At 44.0% G+C, this 25710-nt stretch overlaps 1 protein-coding gene across 1 annotated transcript in view; it reads right to left on the bottom strand.

The window, feature by feature from the left end:
• Positions 1–25710, bottom strand: part of LOC140690314 (trafficking protein particle complex subunit 9-like) — a 329996-nt gene that overhangs the window by 242223 nt on the left and 62063 nt on the right. The window contains exons 10-11 of the mRNA XM_072952012.1: positions 25577–25707; positions 25223–25362 (exon numbers count right to left, since the gene is read on the bottom strand). Coding sequence (XP_072808113.1) covers positions 25223–25362; positions 25577–25707 — 271 coding nt within the window. The remainder of the gene's footprint in view (positions 1–25222; positions 25363–25576; positions 25708–25710) is intronic.

Genomic DNA, 25710 nt, shown 5'->3' on the forward strand with positions numbered 1-25710 from the left:
TGTTTTTATTTGATTTGTTTGATTGGTTAGAAAAATAAAATCACTCAAGTACATTCTTCTTTGAGCATTATGTAAATCATGACTCTCTTTTTAGTGTCATGAGCAGGAAAGACTTGAGTATGAATTGATTAGATCAACTAGGCACAATCATCGCTGGAGCCTGTGTAATAAATAAGTACATGAGATCTAAAATAAACCTACACAGATCTCTGCAAGGAAAATGAAGAGGTGAGTTCCCCAATGAGAAAACAAACAATCAAGAAATCAAAACTGGAAAACTTTTTCATTAATGATTCCAGGCAGTAGTGGAGCATGGTGGTGAAGATCACAAATGCTGGGGACAAACATGAGGGTCTGAAATCCCACAGCACTGGGTAGCTGTGACACTGATATTTCAGTGAAATTTTCTGCACCTCAGTCTCCTATCCATAGACTGGGGACAGCCACAGCACCCATCTCCTAGAACAGTCTTAAGAATTAAGTTATTTTTTATATAAAAGTTTAAATAAAATACCTCAGATTTTAAATATTACCCCAAAAGCTCAAGGAACAAAGAAAACAGTGATAAATTGGAGTTCATCAAATGTTAAAAATTTGCTTCAAAGGACACCATCCAGAAGGTGAAAAAACATCAGAGAGGAGAAAATTTTTTCAAATTACTTATCTGATTAAGTATTTGTATCTTCAAATAAAAGAAAAAACTCCTACAACTCAACAAGAAAAAGAGAACTCAATTAAAATGTGTATAAAGTATCTGAAAATGTATTTTTCAAAGAAAATATACAAATGGCCAATAAGCACAATCAAACGATGTTCAATATCATTAGCTGTAAAAGAAATCAAGTCAAAACCACTAGGAGAAACCGCTTCACACTTACTACAATAGGTTATAATAAAAAAAATGTGTAACAAGCACTAATGAAGACACAGAGGAAGCGGAGCGCGCAGCCCTTGCTTTTGAGGATGTAACACAGGGTGGCCACTTTAGAAAACAGCCTGGCAGGTCCTCAGAGAGTTGAACATTTGGTTTATGAATGACCCAGCATTTCTGCTCTCTGGTCACACAAGTAAGAGAACTGAAAACAAATGTCCACATAAAAATTCCTACAGGAGTATTCACGGCGCCATTACTCTTCACAAACAAAAAGCAGACACAACACAAACGACTATCACCTGATGAATGGGTAAACAGTAGGGCCCAGATATACAGTAGAATATAATTCAGCAATAGCAAAGCATAGAGTACTGACCCAGGCCACAACCTGGAAATACATTGAAAAAGTTACTCAGTGTGAAAGAAGTCAGTCACAATAGACAGTTCCATTTACATGAAATAACTTGTTTTACATGAAATGTCCAGCACAGGCAAATCCATAGAGAGAGAACAATGGCTGCCTGGGGCTGGGGGAGGATGAGGAAGATGGGAATGACTGCTTGTGCATACAGGGCTTCCTGTTGGGGGATGAAAATATTCTAAGATTGACTGCGATGCACAATTCTGGGCTTTGAGTAAAAACCGCTGCACATTTTAATGGGTGAATTGTATTAAAACTGTTAAGGACAAAAGCACCTAGGGCCAGAACCTTCAAATAGTAAATGCAAATTGCTAACTTTTATTACAGGAAGAAGAAACTGCCCTCAGCATGAAAGCAGGAGATCGGCAAATATGGGTTAACAGAATTGGACAAGAGCATTTCACTTGAAAGAGTTGCTGAGTGTACACGAAATATTCAGAAATAGGAAAACCAGCTTGACATCACGAAGAAGCATTCTGCTTCAAATGCAGATCAAGGATTCGGCAAGCCCAGCTGCTAGAAATAACCAGAGAAGAAACCTGGTTCTTACAACAAGCACCAGAGCCAACAAGGAAATGGTGGTGAGGAAAGCAGGCAGCCAAAAATCTGGAACAGTTTGCTACAAATAATTTCTCCACTGAAAATTCAAAAATAAAATGAAAGTGATGCAATGCTGAGCTGGCCTCACGTTAAAGGGCTTCCTCTGCTGCTCGACAGTTCTGTAACCCCGAATGAGAGACTCAGGAGAATCAGCATGGCTCCTGGCAGTCCCCAAGTGACTGCCCTCCAGCACGTTTACCACCATCACATCTGCCAGGGTTGTATTGCAGAGAAGAGACCAACTTCTAAAAGGCACAGGAAATGTTTACCAGGGAAGAAAAGGCTGCTGTCAGTCCTGGGACAGAGGCAGTGTGAGCAGAGGCCAGAAGGCTGCAGGTGAACTGGAGCAGACCTGGGGCAGGAAGGGACCACGGAAGAGCAGATCTCAATTTTCTACTCTCTCTCCCTCGGGTAGGAGAGATAAAGCCTGCATCCTTCTCACCTGGAACTGTGGGTTCTGGCTGGCAGAAGTCTTACGTACAGGGAATGAATACTCAAGACTCTGTGGAAAAAGTCACGAAAGAGAGAGGGCGTAGGGACCCAACTCCACGAGCCTCTCAAATGATCCCATATTTATTGTGTATAATCAAAGGAAAACGTCATTAACAGTTGTGTGATAGTAAGCAGGAACTTGGGGAAAGAAGGATGAGACAGAGATTGTAGAATCCACCATGAGTACAAAGGCTTAGTGTATCTTTAGGTAAGTCATGGGGTGAGGGGAATAAGATACATTCTTTAGACATGTGAATTACAAAGCAGACCACCAGACCAGCTAGGTCCTTGCTTGGGGGATAATAGAGTATCTAACTGCACACAAGCCCAGCCTTTATAGCTGTGGGCCTGGGTCATTGCTTTGCGATGAGCAGAGTGCTATCTAAAACATCATCTACGCAAGCAAAGCATTATCTCTGCTTTTTAAGGCAAGGAGACAGGAGTGAGGATGCACAGGCACTTGCTTGCAAAGCAGTTACTAAGCATACGTTTTCTTCTTAAATTTGACAGGCGGCTGGGGTCTGTTACAATTTGTTAACCCAATCATGGGCTCCCACATGGAACCATTATGGAGGACACCCTAAGGTGACAAATCCTGGCTCTGGGTCTTTTCCTGCCAGCTTCAGCCACTCTAGCAGAGTCTAGGCACATTCCTGAATAATGATCATACAGAACCACCCACACTGTTAACTCCTGGTGCTTGAAACTTAATTTTAGCTCTACACAACTTAACGTAGAAAAGTTTCAGAAATAAAAGATATTATATTTACTTTATATCTCATCATAGGACTGATTTTTCTGATTGCTCTAAGCTGCTTCTTCTTGGTAAAGCACCTAATTCTGCAGGTGAATTCAATACTTTCTTTGGGCATAACTAGCCAGTTTGGGCTCGCTAACTTCTATTGGTCAAATACCGATACACTTAATTGATTTCATTGTTCATCAATTTCAGCTGGGAGCAGAGGGAGTGTCACTCTGTTCCTCAGCCCACCCTCAACCCTTATCATCAGCAACTCAGGCCTCCGGAAACCAAAAAAAGCTTTTGTTTCCCTTCTACAGTTTCAACAAACCCAACAGGATACATAAGCCTGGAGAAAGAATTCAACACAAATGTTAAAACAAAAATCAATAAACCTGAAGCAACTCCATCTCCGAATCATGATACACAATGACATGAGATTAAGTGTGTCAGGCCCAAAGCATGGGTGAGCCTGACCACCTGATTTCTATTCTTCAAAGGAAGGAAAGTTTTCCTATTTTTTATTATCACTCTGTCATTGTTTCTGATTAAGCCAAAAACTAGTTTATGAAATAATTAAGCATTGAAATAACAGATTTTTGTTGTATCAATTACAGAAGGCATTCAGAGGTGTTAGGAAAAACCACCTCTGTAAAAAATGCAAAATTTCTTCCACTGTGAAGAACACGTATACAAAATGCAACAGAGAATTCAAGCTCTTGTGGAGAGGAGCAAAAGCCACAGAATCAAAGCAAAGTCATTACTATGAGTCAACTCAAAATTCACTGGACAATCATGTTCAATGCATTCAATGAAATTTAAAGGCATACTGCAAACCATACACTTAATGATCTGCAGGCTAGAGGAAGAATTTCTCTCTTTAACAGACAAGAGTAATCAATAGGGTGCCCCCCCAAACAAGGACCAAAGAACAATCAGGTTTTTAACAGTTCTGATATATCAGCATTTTCTAAAGATCAAAATCCAGAAATTTTAAACATTGATTCACACCACAATGAAACAAGCACTTAAAAAAAAAGAAAAGAAAATAAGCACATAGAACATGTACATAGATCAATGAGAATTTCTTGAGACGCTGGAAGAAACAGGCTATAGTCTTTTACTTGAGAAATAAAACTACTTTTAAAGATAAATGCTAAAACACATTTCATCATTCATGTTGCCTTGAAAAATCTGAGGCACTTGTATCTGATTAGAAAAGCAATTCTGAGTAATAGTGTGTTACAATTCAGAGCCAGTTTGCTTTAGAAGAAAAGAGAAAAGAAAAGCTACCGTTTCTCATATACTGCACAAAGTGTGAAGTGTCTCCCTGCCTCTTTCTCCTCCCGTTTTCTAAGCTCATGCTTCCCAACCCTTCTGAAACAAGTATGAGAACCTCTTATTCCCGCCAATATGCCAAATGACAAAAGAAAATCAATTTATTTGTGTAAGTATATGCTTAAACCTTGAACTGGAAGAGAAAGATATCAGAAGTCTATATGGAACTTATTTCTACATTCCTGAAATCACACACACAAACGTTCACACAGACACAGACACAGACACCTACCCCCTGGATTACTGGGAAATTCACAAGCTTAGGATTTCCATCTTCTAGAAGATAACTTTGTAGTTAGTTTAAAATACAAAACTGTCAGCTTTGGAAAGCCTTGATCACCTGCTAAACCATCCAAATATCAAAGAGACCCAATTAGCCTTCTCGGTAGAATGTAATTTCCCATGATGGCAAAACATACCCTAAAAAGTCCTGGATCTAAGTCTCGTGTTTATCACTAGCTATGATCGTTTTTAAGCACATTAACAGATTCAGAAACTTATGTCTCAACAGCATTTATTCTTATTGAAATAGTATACGTGTTCATTTGCCTATACAGAGACCAGGTCCCATGATGGAGTTTAAGAGCTATTTTGTGTATTGCAATATTTATTTTTAAGTGCAGAAAAGGAGGGTGGGTATTACTCAGTTGTAGAGCACCTGCATAGCATGCACAATGTCCTGGCTTCAGTCCCCAGTACCTCAAAAAAAAATAAATAAAATAAGGGCATATTTAAAAATGAGTAAAGTTATAAAAAAAGGCAGACTAAAAACCACTGCAATCTAGGAGACACAATTACAATAAAAAAAAACAAGAGTTTCTATCAATTATTGGCTATTTGCCAATCGCAGAGACAACCAGAAATCACACCTGATAACAATCACGTGTGATTCTCAGCAACCCTACTAAGTAGACACGGATGGGAAACCAGGCTCTGCAGATGAGGAGACGGAGCTCAGAGGAGCCGGGGACGCTGACCGTCCTGCTTCCCGTGACACCACATCAGCCCAGGGCAAGCGCTGACGGAGCTGCAATGAGGGGACACCCAGCTGCATGGAACCTTGGGGCACTGGGGAGTCCCAGAAAACACAAAAAACTGTTCAGTGAAAAACCAGCTCAAATATAATACACTGTGCCACATTCTTTAAACAGGGAACATGAGTGAGACCTTTTTGATGCCTCCGTGTCCTTTCTGCCATCGTCAGTTACTTGCCCTCACAGCGTGACCAGTGATGAACTGGACCCCATATGAAGCGCACTCAGATGGCAGAGCATTTGAAGCTGTTTTATGAAGTTTGTAAGACTCTGTCTGTGCCTCACACAGGCGGTCATCCATCACTTCTCACCGGTGTGGATGTACCACCTGAAATCACTCCTTTCTGCTTTTTAAAATCCCTTCATCTACTCCAGACTTTTCAATAGCAAAGAAGCAGCTAAACCACAGACAGTGGACAGCTTTTCACCAAATTTCTTGAACAGCCCATCGGACTACCTGGAAGCCCTTTACTTTTATTAAACCCACTTCCAGGTACTTCATCATTTTCGGATTGGTGGACTTGGCCTCTGACTGAGCTACTCAGAGAGCTCCCAGCCTCACATCCGTGAGAGGACCCTGCTGTTGGGAGAAATCAGTGAGAAAGGCGTACATCCCCCAGTCATGTCTGCATGGCTAGAAGTGCCACAACGTGCTAAAAATTTATACCATCATAACCCCTGGGCTCCCATGGACTGGTTTCACATTAACCAAACTCATGAGACACTGATGCAAGAAAACCAGAAATTTAACTTATTAATGTAACAGAAGATGTGAAACTATGAACCAGACTGCAATATCAGAGTTCAACCATGAGTATATGTTCTCCTCCACGGCCCAAACACGGGCAGGCAGTCACATGGCAAGTGTGGACAGAAGCAGAGCAGGAAGGATTTCTAGATGAATTCAATGGACTAAATTTCTGTTATACCAACAGATCTGCTGCCTGGAAAACAATTAATTCTAATCACGGTGCACTCTTCGTGGACAGTTGCCGAGACACGACTGTGAGCACCTGTGTAACTCTCCTTTCCCTGTCCTTTCTGGGCTAATTGATGCACAGATGTACAGAAATCGAGGGATGCAGATACATCTAAACACCCAAAGCCCATTCTGGGAGCCACAATACCATACAGCCAGGGTTAAAATACTTGCTCTGCCACTTACTAGTTCTGTGACCTTGGTCAACTTACCCTCTGTGTGCCTCAATTTCCACACTGTGAAACTGGGATAACAATCAAACCTTCCTTACTCGCTTGTTGAGAAGATTGAAGGATTCATTTCTGTAAAACGCTCAGAAAAGAATGTAGCACATTTTGGGTGCTCAACAAATGTCAAATTAATATTACAGTGGTTTACAAGTCTCCTTCCTAATCATCTTCTGTGTTTCCTGGCTAGACTAATACCCAAAGGAAATTCTTATTTCTCCTTTTATAAACTCATGGGATGAACCCTTCTGTTCCATCCCACCACCTGTTTAAACTGATGGAAGGGATACCTCCTCCCCACTCCTCTGGGCCATGCAGAGTGCTACTCCCTTCACAGCCCTGACCCCTGGCCCACAGCTAGCCCTCCTCACATTAACAGATTGAGTTGTGATTCCGGGGAGACAAGCAGGGCATGTGAAACCCTTCCTTTCCCTCCAGTGTTGACTACCCTAGGGAAGCACCCTGGATGCTCAGCTCCATTGCAGAACAGCCCTGTGCATGATGGGGCTCATTCTCTCAAGGGAAGGCTTGCTGTGGCCCAGAGATACCTGGGACAGGGTGAGTCTCTACTTCTGGGACACAGTATCATGACACTCATTTATCCACAGCCCTGAAGTTCATGGAGAACGTGGCTTCATCAGTAACAAAGAAGACATTTATCGCCTGCCTACTCTTTTGTGTCATCTCTCACTTGGCTGCTGGAGACAACATGTGTATAAGTATTGGTTCCCCTTAGGCCCCAACATATATGAAGTAACAAAAATTTCTGTGGCTTAACGTTGGTCCAGGGCGACTGTGTAACAGTTCTGACTCTGCTGATGCTAAATTATGGGTGTAGGAATTATGGAACGTCCTCAAATATCTTTCATCATAAAATCAGCTTTTCTTATTTTCTTGTTTCTTTGTAATTACCAAAGACTATAAAATGATGGCTGCACACAAAACAGCAGCTAAAGTTTATGAGCTCTCTTGACATACCCACTGTGGTAAACATGTTACATAATTACTAATTCTCACAATTCTACAAAGCAGATATGAGTGTCCCCTTCTCACAGACGAGGGGAAAACTCAGAGCGAGCTGACTCAGGATCACATGGTTCAGTGTCAGCACGTGCAGGCAAACCCAAGTCAAGAAACTACACCCCATCATATATGTACCAAATCAACTCCCACCAATTAACACACAGCGGCGGGGTCAATACTCAGGGAACTCAACACCCCTTTCAGCTTTATGGTGCTCCAGAGGCAGCTTCTAGCTGTTTTATAATATCCCGGCTCACTGGTTTCTAACACTAGAAGAAAAGCCCGATTTTGCCATTGTTTGCACAGCAAGTCTGAAATGTTCACAGCGAGATAAAAGAATAAAACTATGATATAAGCAGAAAAAATTTTCCAGGTAGAAAGACATAATGGACGTTGTGCTATTCTGAAGCATTAAGCAAAGGAATCAAAATAAAATCACATTGTTTAAGCCTTATTTTACAAACAGAAAAATTAAGACTGTAAAAAGTTGCAACAGCGCCACCTATGGCTAAAAAGACCTTCCAGGTTGCCGGGAAACATGCAACACAAAAATTGACTGTAAGATGAGAAACGAGAATCAGATAACTAGAAGCTTATGTAGCATATACTGCACTTTGCTTCGGGGGGATGGAGGGGTATTCAGTATTTAATCTGATATTGCTAATACTCCTAAATATAAACAAAAGACATAGGCTCATGGAAGCTCATCTTAGAAGAGGAAAGAATCCAGTCCAGCCACTTCATTTTACACGAGGGGAGACTGAGACCTGAGATCTGTCCTCCTGGCAATCAGCAGCAAAGCTCTCCTAGGTCTCATGTCTTGCACTGTAGTAAAAACCAACAGAACTGTACTACGCCTATATTCATAAAAGTCACGTCTGTATTTTTCCAACAGTAGGTAATCTAAGTATCTTGCAAAATACTTCTCAAAGAGCCAGGAAATCATAGAAGGGTATTGAAATACAAAAACATTTATTTACATATTAAAACAGCATGAGCTTTATTATCTCTATTAAAAAAGTGACATGTCAAATCAAAATTTTGAAATTTTAAAACCTGAAAAGAGTGCAGAAAAAAATCAAAATTTTCTTTAGTCACAAAAGAGAGAAGCTTATTCCCTGATAATAATCAATGTGGATTTTTCTAAACTTAATGGTTCTGGTCAGAATCCCGAGAAATTAAATGTCTGATGGATGGTTACACGGCAACATGAATTCTGAGCTTACATTCTGTGTAAATAATCTTCAAGGTCGTCTGCTTAAGGCAATTTAAGTAGTCCCTGTCTCACTAGAATGACACAGATTTCATTAAAGCTTCATACTGCACTTAAAAAAAACAATCCTAGTTACTTTAAGCCATATTAATGTATATCATATATACACATATTGAATATGCATCAGAAATAAGCTACCCTTTTTAGTATTCAGAGTTGATACTTCTAAACTATCAGTCACTGTGAAAGCACATTTTTATTAAGCACCTCTACGGTGCTTTGTATACAAGGCGTCCAGCTCTCACAGTCAGACAAGGTAAACCATATTACTCAAATTTCACAAATGACGAAATATACTTAAGCCATGTAAACAACTAAGATATTCATCATCAGGAAAGAAAAGAGTAAGGATTTTACTTACAATACTCACTGACAAAGTTTTCTTTCATACTAAGACTACATAAAACAAATTCAGTGTTTGGAAATTTTTCAGTAAATAAGCACCACTAGAAAAAACAAGTAACATCATTAGCAACAGTTGGACTTTCAAAGACCACTTCTCTCTTGCACAATAGTTATTTTAAATGTTTTGTTTTTAGTTCTCACAAAGCACTAAATTAAAAAACTATTTCCTTTACAGTCATTACCTGAGAATAAAACATTTGTGAAAATGTGCAATTTTAATTTATGCCACTCTGCCTCTCATTCTCACTGGTGTCTCTCCTTTGAAGACCTCATCAGGCTGAGATAGCTAAAATCGGTCATTTATGGGCTCACAGGAGTTCGGGAAAACACTCAACGGGAAGCTGATTAGAGGAGCAATTGAGAATTCATCCTGTGCAGCCTGGATTCCAGCATCGAGCTAGCCACCGCCAGCTGCGTGTCATTTGGGGCAAGCTGACCCATCTCTCAATCCCTCAGCTACAAAAAAGGAGACACTGATACCTACAATCAAACACTTGCTATGAAGTAAAATATGAGCAAAGCATTTTAGCCTCAGTTAGGCGTCCACTCACAGCGAGTTTGGTCATTATGATGATGAGGATGGCTGTTAACAAATTAAGCTCGACCAAACAGGAGAAATCACCTTAAAGGAGAAACATTTTAAGTCCATGAGTATTTCCTTTTGGGTGGACTGTAGAATATTCTATAGATTTTTTTTAATAAACCAAATTTTGTCCATTAATTGTAGATTTACAGGTTCATGGACAAGTCTCCAGAAAAATAATTAGAGGCCTCTAACCTCTGAAAATTAAGATGTAAATTTAAAAAAAAAATCAGGGAAGAGATTATACCTCATTTGGGAGAGTATGTGCTTAGCATGCATGAGGCCCTCAATTCAGTCCCCAGTAACTCCATCTAAAAGCTTTGTTTTTTAAGAAATAGAGAATTAAAGCAAAAGGATGGAGGAATACGGAAATTTTTAGAGACTCATCTCAGATTTAAGATAGGGAAGAAACCATCCAATTCTCAGAAGAAATCTTGAGGACTATGTAAACTGGATCTGAGATGTCTAGTCTTTTAACATTATTCATGAAATCATATTACCAAGTCTTAAAACTACCTGATAACCCACAGTGGTGATACTGATCATAACAGCTACCATCACGTATCGAGCTCCGGCTAGGACTGCTCTGTTCTGACATCTCTACCCCTAAGGCCTCACCAGGCGGAGAGCACTAAATTCGGTCATTTATGAGCATCTCGTGTAAGTCCTCCATTTGTGCTTCTCACTCTCCCCTCACCAGCTCCTCTGAGGGAAGCACTGTTATCATCTTCCCCACCCGCAGATAAGGCCACTGAGGCACAGACACTAAACCCGTTCCAGGCCACATTGGAATTAAAGGACGTCTGTATTTCTGCTGTTTTGCTTTTGACAAAGGAATCTGAGATATCAATTCAAAGCAGACTGTTAAATAATCAAGTCTGTCAGGTCTTCACCTCAAAGAGCAGATACTATAAATTCCTGATGTAGGATGAGGCTGCCGTCACAAACTGACTCAGCTTGAAATTAATATCCAAGATGAAGCAGCGGATACACGTAAATATTCACGATTGTCAAGTCTGCCCACGGGTCTGGGCCCTTCACTGCCTGAAAGGGGGTGAAATCCCCACCCGTGTCTGGGAGGGAAGCGCGGCTCTTCCCGGGCTCACCCAGGCTTCATAGGCTATTTACCCCCACAGACTAGCCTCAACGGTTAAAAGCTCTCAAGATTTTTACACCAGGCAAAACTGAAAGACATTTCTGTAGATGGAGCACTTTCTCAGGCTTAAATTTTTTTGCCTACACTCAGCCAGAGGGAGAAAAGAAACAGGACTCTACAAAGTCCTGACCCTCACCACTCACAGGAGTAGAATGACCACAGCAGAAGATGGCCCTTCACATTGCAGGATGTGAACAAAATAAAGATGCCCCAACAACAGGCACTCCCAGACACAGCGCTCAGCAGTCTTCTGCACAATCACAGTTGTGCAGCCCTCAACACCTTCTATTTCCAGAACACTTCATCAGCCCAAAAGAATCCCCCTATCACTAGCATTCACTCCGTAATCCCCCTCCACCCAGCCCCTTCCAACCATCACCTGCTCTCTGCCTCTGCATGTGCCTTTTCTGGGCTTTTCAGATCACTGAAATCAACAATATCTGGCCGTTTGTGTCTGCTTCCTTTCAATTAACATGCTGTTAGCAAGGCTTGTATATTTTGAAGTGGCATCAGCATCTCTTTATTTTTTATTTTTTTGGAAACGTTAAAGATTATTAGAAGGTGGTAAGTACTATCAAAAAGAGTAGAGTGGAGCATAAGTGATTGTGTTTCAAAGGGAAAAGTGTGGGTTGAACAGTCAGGGTGGACTTCCCAAAACAGGTGGCATTTTTCATTTTCCTCTTTTTTTTTTCCTTTTTTATTCACTCTTACGTGTGAATAATGTTCCACTACATGGAGATACTACATTCTGTTCATCCATTCAGCAGCTATGTATGGATGAGGTCCAGAAGAATGAGTGTAAGGGGTGACTAGCATGGATGGCATTTAAGCAAAGGGCAAAATGTGTTTTCAAAAAAAAGCCAACAAACAGAGGCGCAAGGAAATTCAGTGCGTTTCTGAGCAAAGTGCTTGCTTGCTTCGGCAGGACTACCGTGCAGGGCTGGGGCGGATATTGGCAGGAATCACGGTGAGGGAGTCACCTGAGAAGACATCCCACTGCAAGCAGCTCAGCCAATCCTCCTCCCTCATCCTGTATTGTTAGAGCAATGTTTCTAGGTTACTCTTATTTCAATTAATAGCATTTAACTGCACGTCTGATCATCACCATCAGACCACATTACCTCCAAGTCACAGAAAATCATTCACTGACCGGAGCAGCACCAGGACATAATGGTGATGGATTAGGGAGTCCTGCAGCATTCCAGCCTGCAGGCACAAACCCCACATGTGCCCTGGTGATGTCCAGAAAATAAAATGCATGGAAATATCTCACTGCTGGAACACGACATCTGCCCTCAAATTGCCCGAAAATCATGCTGGCAAAGCACTACTCAACCTTCTCAGTACAAAAAAAAAAAAAAAGCTAAGAAGGCAAATTAAGGCTCTTCCATTGAAAACCAGCAGCCACCACTGCCAGTATTTGAGCTGGAATGCTCCTGACTTTGAAAACCACTGCGCAGTTACTTTTCAAACGTGAAACTCATATATATATACCACGTAGATGATATTGCAGTAGGATTTTTCTTTTCAAAATTTCCAGTTGCAAAATTAGCACAAGAAAGTTTATGTTTAGGCTTTAAAAAAAATCAATTATCCTCCATTTTCTTAATTTTGAACTTATTATTATTTTATAAATGGAGCTATGGTGCGTATTTAAAACCTTTTGATTTCTGAAAACAAGACGTTTATGACCTCACTATTTCAGAGCAAACTTTAACGATTCTTTGAGAGGTGGGGCCTGGGGTGCTCACTAACAGCTCTTTAAATACTGACAAGGATGTGCTATTAAGTAATACAAAGGCTCTAAGTCCACATTAGCTCAGAAAGCAAAGAAACCACACCAAAGACTTCCTTAAATATTTTATATATTCCTATTCTTTTGAATATTAAAGCTCTTAAAACATATGATTTTTTTTGAAAAAGACAACAGCTGTAATAATTTTCCTCTCACCAAGAAAGCAATCTTTATCAGGAATAAAAACCCCTATGGAAATCGAAATGACAGGACGTTTCTAGCTAAGTGAACATCCAGATCTGAACACAAACCTAAATCCTATCAGATCTCACTCGAAGGAGCTCTACAAAGGCCTGGGCAACCCTGGAGATTAGCTCTTTTGTTCCAAATGTTGGCTGAGCTAAGATAATCACACTAGGCATGGAAAGAGAGAAGAGGAATGTCCACCTGGCAGCCTCCATCAGTTTTCTTCCAGCCACAAGGTGCCTCTAGGGCAGCCCCGCTAACAAGTCCCCCATAAGAAAAGCCGGCATCCACACTGCCCCTGCCGTCCCCAAGTAGCCCCGAAGCCCATATCCCAGCCTGTGAATGGTCTTCAAATGATCCCCCAGTTGGTGGCACCCTCCACCTCTTCCCCGCTACACACACACACAAAGCCACGACAGCCTTCCCAAAGCACAAATTTGATTACATCAACCCCACTTCAAACAGTTCAGAGGCTCCCTGGTAGAGTTCTAGCCCCACCCCAGACCCTGCTCGCCCAGCCTCATCTCAGTACATAGGTCCCCAGTGACCTCAGGAGCCCCCTGACCTGCTCCTAATTCCCACTTGCCTCCAGGTTCATTTTGACTGTTTCCCAAGGAAGCCTTCCCTCCCTCCAACCTCCACAATTTGTTCCTCTCTTCCTAGAACATTCTAGGCTAACTGACAACGCTAAGCTCTCAAGAAGCAAATACATTTTGCTTATTTATGTGGCTACACTCTCTCTCCCCTAGACTCACTGAAGTGCACGTGTTATGAATAAATGAATGACGGGTTGGATCTCAAAGGGACAGACATACCTGCTCTCACCCGTCCCGACCCTTTTGTCTGTAGTATATCAGAAGCAAAACCAGAAGTACCTTCCCTGAGGGTCACTTCTGTTGACACCCTTCACTGCCTACTGTGTCAGTTCTAGTAAAACTCAACTTCTTCCAAAGCCCTACACCCCGGACTCTCTCCAGTGTCCTCCCCAGCAGGGGCTCCCTCCACCCTGGACCGCACAGGGCACTCTCCCCGGGTCCCCACGCCAAAAGCCTCCAGGCCTCTGCCCGGGCTGCACCTGCGACCTGAGCCACATTCTTGACTCCTTCTCTTGGCTGACTCTTACTCTGTCCTCACAACTGAATGTACAGCCCATTTCTTCCAGGAAGTCCTCTCTGATAATGTCCTTTAGGTCTTGTCTGGGCTCTATCTATAGCAGCAGTACATGGTGACCAACTGGGTGTTTGCCCGCTCCTTTGAGACCACGAACACTTGGGAACCACGTGGGAAGGAGTGAGAGATTACAAGACAGGTGGGGGAAGCAAAAAGCAGAAATCACAGCCCAAGTCCCAAATTCAAGGATACTTTCTCAGAAAAAAGTATAAACTATTTCACACGTGTGCCATTTGGCTACTATTTTTGTGGCTTGTGGACAGCAAGAACTTGGTGTTCTAGCCCAAATCCCAGGTTACATGCAAAGAAATGTATATATTCTTATCCAAAGGAAACCAGAGCTGCTCAACAACAGTTTTCATTTAGAACTGAAAGGAAATTTGATAAAGGCAATCTCTCTCTCTTCTTTCTTTTCTGGAATCATATAATTTTAGAAGTATTTGCGTGACTAACAGACGGCTACAGCCCGTGATTCTGCACTGAAGTGTTTGAGGCTGAGGAAGCCTAGATTACATTCACTCTGTAAATGCAATCACACCAACACACTGATAGGTGCCGTGAGTGGTGGAGCTGATGTTCCAAAGCAGGCAACATTATTCTGTAAGAGAACTCTAAATAGAAAGTAAGAAATGCAATGTCCTGTACTCAATTTCATTTGCTATATGGGCCATTAACTGATAGTATATCTTGACTAATGAAACCCAAAAATAAATTGTCAACTTCGATTTTCTTCATCTGACCGTTTTATGCTAACATCGGATATTAAACTCTCACTCCATATGGAAAGCTCAGGCCTACGCTGCAGCACAGTTACATCCCGTGGAAGAAAGCCGACCAAGGGAGAACTGGAGAGTTTCCCTTCAGAAGCTGCAAAGTCTGGTTTTGCACCTGTACACCATTTGCAACCACGTCATCATCAAAGGAGTTAGACGTTACCTCTCTGGGACGAAAATCACTGCGTGCTTCAGAACCATCAAAGAATGCTGAGCTTTGTGAAACAGTCCAGAGGCGCTTAAATCATACTTTTTCTGAAAGGCTCCAAAACTGACCCACTTCACCATTCCAGGTATAACAGGGAAGTACTGGAAACAGTAGAGAGAACATGCCCTTGAATTCTGACAAGGCCCTGCTTGAATCCTGCTACAGCATTTACTAGTCGCTAAATGGACCAATTCTTTAACCCCTCTGAGAAGGCTTCCCAATCCCCAAAAGGGGGCTGCCACCGCCCACCTGGGAGGCATGGATGTGAATGAAACACGCAAGTAGGGCGGCCGACTGGTACCTGACACGGGGCCTGGCTAGTTTCCCTCCGCTGCCCTTCTCCCCCTTTAAACTTGCACTGTTCCCCCGGTAACGATCAAGCCCCCGGAACAGACTGCCCGTATCTTCTGTGTATCCCTGGATACATGCCTTACCCTTAGGAGGCCAGAAAAACAACTGCCTCCTCCCAAGTCACTAACAATGTTCTTAAGAGTCTGGGTATTTTTAACTCTATTTTTCAGGGAGACTATTCCAGAATTTTGCAAGCACCATTCTCCAGGTTGGCTCCCCTCCCAGTGCCCATCCCTTCTCACCTCAGATCCTCTGTCTGACTGCCTTCTGTTCATGGGAAAGCGAGTCCGGTAAGGTGGGGCTCCCTAGGCCTCCCTCCCTCCCTCACAGGTGATTGTGACTAACTTCTCCCCACTCCTCACTGCAACTCTAGCTTCTGAGGAGTCTACCCTCTCGTACCCTGCAGCCTCTGCACCTTCCCAAGACGCACACGTGGCCACGACCCTCCCTTCAGATTTCTTCCTGGCTGGCCCTGCCCAGCCCCTGGCCCCTTAAGGATAACTGGCATTGCTTTGAAAATGCAAACGCCACTGACTGACACACCAGAGCTGTATGGTCTGGGCTTTCCTCCAACCAAGACACAGCCCTGCCCCCCTCAGTCTCAGTCTGCAGCTCTCGAGATGATCTAATTCACATGCAAGGCTGTGAACACCAGCTAAGAATGACGACTCCCAACGTGTATCTCTAGTCCGGCTCCTTCACCTGAGCCCCAGGCTCATCGACCCGAGTGCCTCTTTGAAGTCCTAATTTGGATGACAAATGGTATCTTAAAAATGCCTCATGTCCACCATTTACTCTGGAATTCCATTCCTGTCAGGTATCTCCCAGACTCCCCATTTTAGTAACAGCCCCAGCACCCACCGAGGTGTCTGAGGTCACATTCAATTTCCACTGTTCCCTCCCCCAGGCCCTGCCCTGGAATCAGTCCTGTTATCTCCATCAATAAGCCCATCTCAAGTGTAGTTCTGTAGGGACCATGGCCGGAAACACACAAGCTCACAGCATGGTGCACTAACAGTCCTCCGTAGGGTGCTCCCTGGATGGGGAGGCATCTCCTGCCGCTGTTCACCTCAGAAGGCAGTGGATTCTCACACAGGAGGCCCAGGAGAAGGGACTCAAGGTTCTCCCATGGTCTGAGCTTTGAAGGGCCCGAGGTCTGGGGGAGCTCCTAATTAGCAGACACACTTGCCAATGAGCAGATGAGGATGGGGGAACCCACGCAAGGCTGTTATCACTTCAACTCATGGGCTCTCAGGAGCCATGGGAAAGGCCTGTGTCCAGTGTACAGCCCAGCCATCACAGATCCCAGCCTGCATTTGCCAACCCGGACAGCCTAGACTCCATCTACTTGCGACACTTACTTCTGTTCTGTTCCCCACCCAGAATGTGATGGACTCATTCAGATATTCTGGCCTGTCTCAAGCGAGACAAATTCAGTGAAAAATGAAGTGTCCACATTTGGACCAGAGCATGAAAGGAGAAACAAGGCCTCATGGTCAGCATGATGGTGGTGGCCAAACAATTCCACCAGGTGAGATGAACCAGGGTAGGGTTGAGAATCCAAGGTCCTGGGTTGGACAAATCATCTTCCTTCATTGTTGACTGGGGTGTTGGGGACTGACTACCACAAACTAACGACACGTTAGGGGGCCCACGTGGTGGGCGTCAGCTGCAACAGAAACGGATTCAGCTCTTTACTGCCAACATGGGTTAAAAGTAAAGGCCGAGGCAGGAAGGTCTGCACGGCTGCTGAGGCAAACCACAGACCCAGCTCTGAATGCCCACTGGCTGGAGCAGAGAGGAAGCTACTGCCCTTTTAGCAGTCCCTTTGCCCAACAGATCCAGGTAAGCCAGCTACTTAGGAGAAGGCCATGTTGTCCTGATACTCAGAAAAACCAGCCTCGTAAAGGGAAAAAATAGTGGCATGGATTTTAGACCCAATTCTGCCCCTTTATGAAGGCAAAGTAAAGTAAATGGCACGGGGAAGTTGAATGCAAAAAAAAAAAATTAAAGAACCAAACGGTGACCGCTTCCTCCAACAGCGTCCCCTGCAGCTGTCACCTCCGTGGCGGCCACATCCTCACCAGTGACCGCCGGCCAGGAAGCGACGTCACGCACGTCACACAGCGACAGCCAGGAACCGCGTGCTGAGCACGTTTGTGTAAAAGCAGGAATCGAGCAAAATGCTGCAGAGTTTGACCTTACAAGTTTAAATACTCCATGAAAAGAATCCCTGAGCAGCCGACTAAATCAATTCACATCTTACTTCTTCAAAACAATGAAACAAATTTAATAAGGGCGCATTTGTCACCAAATAAAAGGAGGACCAAACATGTTCCTCAAAAGCAAGGATTTCAACAGGTATCAAACACCAGTGGGTGATGAGCTAACAAAGCAAATATTCCAAAAAATTAGAAAATAAAAAATGACTAAGATAATAGATGGATCAAAACAGCTGTTAAGTTGTTGCTTTTTAAAGCGATGGAGACTGTACGGAGGGCAATCTGGCTATTTCAAATGCAGGGTGTGCACAGCCCACATTTTCAGAAGCAACAACATGCTCACTGGGCAGTACAAGTGAAAAAGGAGTAAAGAAAAAGGAAAAGAGGAACAAGAGAAAATTAGAATCACACAAGAACAAAAATAATTTTGACTGCATGTACAAGAATTTATGTGAGTGTGTGAGGCCAGGGACGCGGGGATGGTGAGGCCCAACCTCACCTCCTGCTCAAGGGAAAGCAGGGGCCTGAGGGGAGCGGCGCTGCCGGGGGACCACAACGTGTTCAGCTCCCCTAACCAAAATTCGACCTACAAGCGACTAGGCAGCTTTTGAGCTACAAATTATTGTCGCATTTCAGTCTGGACCGTTTTACTCACTTCCACCAAGAGTAGCAGGAGAGAATGAGGCTCTGCTCCTGCACCAAAGCATTGTTTAAAAAATTAATGACTGTGGAATAGTAAAAGAAACAATGGAGTAAAAGTGACTGGAGGAGAATGTGCTTGACCCGAGCTCACTGGCCGCGTTATCTCAATGACGTTCAGATGCTGGCTGAGCCCTTATGGTACCAGAATAGACAGACCCACAAGGAGGCAGGTTTAATGCGCTGAACCACTGTGGGCTAAGTACACATCCGGCTACTCCGCCAAGTCCCAAGGGCAGACTTCAAAAGGCAAAAACAAGCTGGCATTCTCTGGTGGGTCTGCAGACTCAGAGACAAGCATTTGTTGAGCAAAAATGTCACCAGTGCCTCCTATGACAAAAGAAGTGGCACTGGCGTGGGGGCTGGGGCAGGGCTCCAGGCTTCCACTGCTCACTCACCAGTCTGTCCAGGGGGAGAAGGTGGTCCCTGCTTAGGTTTCGCTGATGCACCTACTTGACTAATGTCTGGGGCCTCAGCAGGAGTTGACAGATGAGGTGAACGGAGCGAGACTCTGTGTAGCACGGTGCTGGGAGCTATGCCCTCAGCAGTGCCCAGGCTCCTAAACATGCCAGCTCATCTCCAAGAAGCAGATGGGGAGTGCGGGCATGTAGATCACAGGGCCCTGTGAGGACAAGTACAGATCATGGCCACGACATGCCTCTCCTCTTCCTTAAGCCATAGAGGTATTTCTGGGGAGGAACAGAAAATTCATCCAGAGCCTGCTAGGTGGGCTCTCGCAGGTGGGACTAGTGTCCCCTGTGCTTCTCACTCACAGGGCTGGTCTAGACATTCTTTTTATTAATTCCCTAGCATCTTCTCCTCCAACTTACCAACAACCAGAAAGTAGGATCTGATCTTAGGTAAGTTCAAGAATCACAGAGCACCACCTCCAAAGCGGGCCCGGTAGCACATGCCAGGTCTTCTGACCGCCACCTGTGGGACCACCATGAGCCCTCTCCAGACTCAAGGACCGAGGCCGTAGGCCGGGGGGACACAGCTTCCCTCACTCACCCCAGCAAAGGGGAACCACGTCTCGGCAAAGGCATCTCACCCTCTTCAGCCCGAGGGAAAACATGATAGATATACGGGGAAACAGAGCAGAAGGTGGGGGGTAGGCAGCCCAGAAGAGCTCATCTGTACTTCCGAGGCAAAGTGGGGCCATTGACTTAATCACAGGGACAAAGTGGGAATGAACATTTCCCTGCTCTGTCCCATACACCGTGATACGCCTTTCCCTGCATAAGGAGTTCATTAGGAAGTCCCTGGCGGTGTTTCTGATGTCCTAACTTGGCATGGTGGCTGTCGGGCAGGAAGAGATGGCCTGAGCTGAAAAGGTGCTGGGCCTGGGAGGCAGGTGACAGCGGCTCCAGCCGCAGCTCAACCAGCGCCTCGTTCTGCCTCTCGGGGCTCAGCATCTCATCTATAAGCAAAGGGATGAGCATGTACCAGGACAGGCTGCGCAACAGAAATGAAATGAGAGCCATGTAAAGAAAGTTTCCCAGTTGCCACGTTTAAAATTTGAAACAAAGAAACAAACCAACAAACAAAAAACAAATACTAGAATGTGATTTTAAGAACAGATCTTACTTAATCTACTGTATGTAAAATACTATTATTTTGACATGTAATCAATATAGGAAGTAGAGAGATAGTTTATGTACTTTTACTAGACAAGCCTCAGCGTCTGATGTGCATTTGACCTACAGTACATCTCAGCTGAGTCCAGCCTCTTCCCCAGTGCTCCTAGCATCAGTGGCTTTGGCTACTTTATTGGACAGCAACTCCAGGGGTCCCACCATGTTCCTGGCTGTAAAGCGGGAGTAAGTGTCCACACTAACCCTAAAAGGATCTCTCTGAAATAAAGGCGGATTCACTTTGAAATGTCTGGAAACCGGCGGGCTGCACCTCCCTCCCCCCTTGGCTACAAGATTGACTTCTTCCTTGCTGATCCCTTTCTGGATGTAGGGAAGCAATCCAGCACACAGCCAAGGTGGACTGGCTTCCAGGTTAACTTACCTGCTGTCTGTGTCCAGTCCCATGAAGTCCTCCTTCTCAAACGGGATGCAGGGGAGGGGGATCTTGTCCCCAGAATTCTTGGGGCCACCATCCAGCCACTTGGACTTGAGCAAGATGAAGAGTGACTCAGTGAATTCCTCGATCCTCTTCTCCACCACCCTGCAGTACTCTTAGATTGAAGGCAACGTCGGTGCGCGTCTGCTCGGCTACCTCCCCATGCTGCACAAAGACAAAAAGCTGAGAGTCATTAAGCGATGTGCCATACAGCTCCTCTGCATGTGGAGCTTCTCGAAGGCCTTGGCAGAGAGACATTCGGTAATGGTGACAAGGCCCACGACCTTGGGGTGTTTCTGGAAGACGCTCCACCGATTCTCGGGCACATAGCGGTGCCTGTAGTGGATACAGAGTGTCCACTGGGAGCCACAAGGGCTGATATGGCTAACCGAGGTGAGTAGCTGATAGATGCAAAAGAAATTCTCCTCTGAGATGATCTCTATGGATTGGACCACAACGGGACGAGTCTGGTGGTCCTCAGCACACTGCACGTAGTCAGGGATGCTCATGTTGCAGGCCCTGCCGAGAGGGGAGAGGAGATGGAGGTACATTCTCTGCTGTGTGCTACGGGCCCATCTGGGTTGCGGTGACCTGGTGTGTACCAGCCAGAAGACAAGGGAAGCCAAAGCAAATCCAAGGGTACAGTTTGTCCTCAGAGTCTGCATATGGCTACTGTAGCTCGGATCACATTACCCAGCTTTTGGTCTAGGCTTCCTGCCTCTGCAGAGAAAGGTCATTTCTTATTTTCTATTTCCAAGCACCTAGCAAGGCCCTGATGCAAAGTCACTGCTCAAAAATGCTGAATAAAGAAATGAACAAAGGAAATGCTTCCCCAACCCCCTTCAGCAGAATATAAAGAGAAGGACCACAGTAGGATCAAAAGATCTGGATTCCTATTCAATTTATTTGAACTCCTAAGCTTCATAATAATGGATAAGAAAACTTGCCTTGGGGTAGAGGGTACTGTTCATTGGTGGAGCACATGCTTAGCATGTACGAGGTCCTGGGTTCAAACCCCAGTACCTCATTTTAAAAAATCAAACAAATAAATACACCTAATTTCCCTCCTGAAAAAGTATTTTTTAATTCAAAAGTCAAAAAACACCTTGCAATTGACACAACATTGTAAACTTGACTATACTTCAATTAAAAAAAAAGCCTTGCCTTACAAGAATATATCTGGATTACGGATGTTTGAAAATGTAAAATGCATAGGGTACCACCTGCATAAAAGGAGGTGACTGTACACACGTTCTATCCCTCCTTTATGAGTTATACTTCCTTTGGGGGGGGTTATAACCTCTCAGAGCTAATTTTCTCAGATTAAAAAATATAAACATTACTTGATTCTCAGTACTGCTGAAGAATCAGATAACTCTATGAAAGCATCTGACCCACAGAGTTTACTCAATAAATGTTTGTTGAATGAATGAATAAACAAGCAAAGTGAATGCTGCTCCCTGCCACAAACCATCATAATGGTACTGCCTGGAAATCCCAAGTCCACGTTCACCCGACTCTGCATTAACAATGTGGGTGACCTGGACAGGCCTGCGTGCTTCACGAAGCCCCAGTTTAATCGTGAATAGAAATAAGGGCAATAACACAAACCTCAAATTGTTAGTGAGTCAGTAATGAATTGTACCCCAACACTGCATGATGGAACCATTAAGAAAACTGGGCAAAGGGTCCATAGGCCCTCTCCATATAATCTCTTACTACCACATGGGAATCTACATTACATCTCAAAATTAAAAGTCTAATATTTTAAAGAGGTTATCGAGGTTAGGTGAGCTCACTGTCTCAAATAAGGAACACACAGTACAAATAGGACAATGCCCAGCCCATGAGATACACTCAGTTAACATTCCCACTGAGCCCACTAGTCCCTCCAACTTCAGAGCAAGAGGATGGGTCCTCGTGGCAACAGGCCACAGCACCTGAAGCTAACAAAGCTAATGGTGTCCACTTAAAAGAGCCCCTGTCACCACCCTTGTTCTAATTTTCTATTTGTAATTTTTTTCTTTTCATTAAATTGGAACTCCAAATTGCATAGAATTCTTACCAGATATCATGATGGCAGCCCTTCAAAACCTGACCACAGAGATCATGATGGCAGCCCTTCTTGGTGAAACAATAAAATGAAAAGCCATTTCCACAAGACCTCTGTGTAAATCTACTAGGGAACTTCATCCTGGACTGAGGAAGAGGACTGGGGAGTAGGGGGTAAACTGGGACACGGAGAAATATGGGCCACCTGTCCCACAATGGACTTTAGACTCACCCTCACCCTCCAGGAACTTCTAAATACACACAGACAGAGTGCTATGGACAAGAATTTTTTTTAAACAAATCCCTGAATCCCTAGCAGATCTTGTTTCTACCGAGACACAAATGTCTTATTTGTATAATGTTTCACAGAAGCCTTAAAATATTATCACCCCAACTTGACACATCAAGAAAGTGAGGTAGAGAAGTTTATCACATTCTACAAGATTAGAGAGAGGCCACGTCAGACACCGTATTTAAATCCAAGTCCCTGCTCCGTTGCTCACACTAGAAAGTGTCACATACTGCCTCTTTCCTGCCCTCTCCCTGCAATAAATCTCTGAAGAGTCTTTTCTGTGTCACCTGCAATCAAAATCACATCAATTTTTCACAAAGAGCTATGTCACTCCTTGGAGGACATACCAAAATCTAAAGGGTTGGGTTGAGAGGAGATATTTGCATTTTCTGTTTCTCAAAGGAAACATGGCTTTAAAAGAAACTGAAAAGTATTTATCTAGTCTAAGCGCTCATTGTGCACAGAAAGAAACGGAGGCTCAGAGGAGAAGAGGAAAGGGCGTTATTAACAAATATTGCCTCAGCGCAGCACTAAGCCAGCCCTGGGCACTTCTGGGGGAGGATCTGGAAGGCCCAGGAAAATGAGTGTTAGAAAATAGAAAGAGAAGAAGAATATAAGGTCCCGTCTCTACACCACCATACCATGAATTTCCACCAAATTACCCAGTATGGGTGCAGCCAATAGTAAGGTTGTCTAAACAGGTTATTGAAACCTGGAATTCTCAACCATAGTGGAAATTCCAGCATTTACTGTGCTTTTTTCCCAGTTCAATCATCAATTCAGTGGGCATTCTGTACCAGGGACTACACGAGACCTGGAGTTCTCCCAAATAAAGATCTCTATTACCACGTGTGCAAACCACATAAAGGCAACCAGAAGAAAAGCGCCCACAGATAAGATGGAATTACTGAAACTGAAAGCAGCCAAAGAGCATATATTACTAGGAAAAATGGTGCTCCTATAAATGGACTCATGGACATAGAAAGCAAACTGTATTTAGCAGGCAGGAAAGGAGGGATTAACAGATACAAATTAGTAAATATAAAATAAATGACAAGGACCTGCTATATAACACAGGGAACTATATTCAATTTCTTGTAATGAGTTATACTAAAAACAATCTAAAACATATGTATATACATATGCATATGTTTATAACTGAATCTCTGCTGTACACCTGAAACTAACATTGTAAATTGACTACACTTAAATAAAAAATAATTTAAAAAATAAGTAAAAATAAAAGCAACGCCATTAAGAAAAAATAAAAGAACACTCTAATCCCCTTAGCTGTAGGTGGTGGAGAATTCTGGTTGTAAACACCAAGTCCACTGGATCACTCCAGCACTGGCTGTCACTCTTTCTGACCATCAGAGAGTCACTTGCTTCACTGAGGTTTCTTTTCTCTTCTGTGAAAGGCTACAGCTGCAACTAACGATGTATAGAATCTCATCATTCACAAGCCCAACAAGTAGTGAGGACTTCCCATGGGCCAGGCTCTGGACAAAGGAAAATATAGGGTCCGAAATATATTCATGGGTAGAAGAAGTTTGTGCCATAAAGACGTTAATTCTTCCTGTTTTGATAGACAGATTCATTGCAATTCTGATTAGAATTCCTACCAGATTTTTCTTGGAATGTAACAAGTGAATTTATGGTCAAGATTAGCCAAGAAATTTCTTTAGAACCACCACTGGGGAGGGGTGGATAGGTCATTCATTTCCACTGCTCTTTCTGAAGTGATAAAAACGTTCTGGAATAATAATGGTTCCCCAACTGTGAATATGCTAAAAGCTGCTGAATTTTACCATTTAAATGGATGTACTTCATGGTGTGTGAACTATATCACAATAACGCTGTTATATGAAAAAATATTTCTTGACAAATATTTTTCTTTTTATACCACTAGTCTGTCCCACAATTTAAGAAAAACAAAAAACCAATACAAACCAAACTGTGCCAGGAGTTCTTTAGGACTGCAATATCCCTGGGTCTCCAAGGCCTCTGGTGATGCTGTTCCTGTTAACACACACTAGCTGGGCTGGGCTAGCTAGGGACTGTAACTATCTTTTTAAAATTGACTGTCACACGTTTCACCCTTGGAGAGGGAAGGAAGGAGGATATCACAGCTTCATGCCTTCAGCTCATTTTTAACAGAACCAAGCCCTGCTTTCACCACTGTTAATCCCTCTCACTATAAAAACACGTGACATCAACAAGCACCGCCATCATAACACCTGAAAGTGTTCAAGATACTTACCTGCGGCAGAAACACTGAGGGAGGAGACAGAAGCTTGCTCAGCACTGATGCTCCCTTTTCCCGACTCCACCAGGTGAAGCTGGGCGCTACAGCCAGAGGCTCTCAGTCCGGGGAGCAGCACACACGCCACTGAGCTGGTCCTGAGGGAGGGTGAAAGGGAAAGGAGGGCAGCCCTAGGGGGGAGGGAAAGGGGGGGTGCGGGCTGCAGCCCCGCTCGGAGGCCAGCCCCAGCACCAGCATAAGCCGCCCGCTCCCGTCCAGGTCCGCAGACCACGCCCGCCCGGGAAACAGCCCGCCCATTGGTGGGGACAGGCAGGCGGCCGAGGAGAGGAAGCCCGGGGGGAGAGGACTCGCGGGCGGGAGAGGGGAAGGGGACGCCAGCCGTGGACTGAGGGGATCCCGGCTGCGTGAGAGGTGGCAGGCGCACACCTGGACCTGGACAGCTGTGGCCGGGGCGCCGGGGCAGGTGGTGCTGTCAGAAGGGTCTG

The sequence above is a fragment of the Vicugna pacos genome, chromosome 30, assembly GCF_048564905.1.
Source record: "Vicugna pacos chromosome 30, VicPac4, whole genome shotgun sequence".
NCBI classification, from domain to species: Eukaryota; Metazoa; Chordata; class Mammalia; order Artiodactyla; family Camelidae; genus Vicugna; species Vicugna pacos.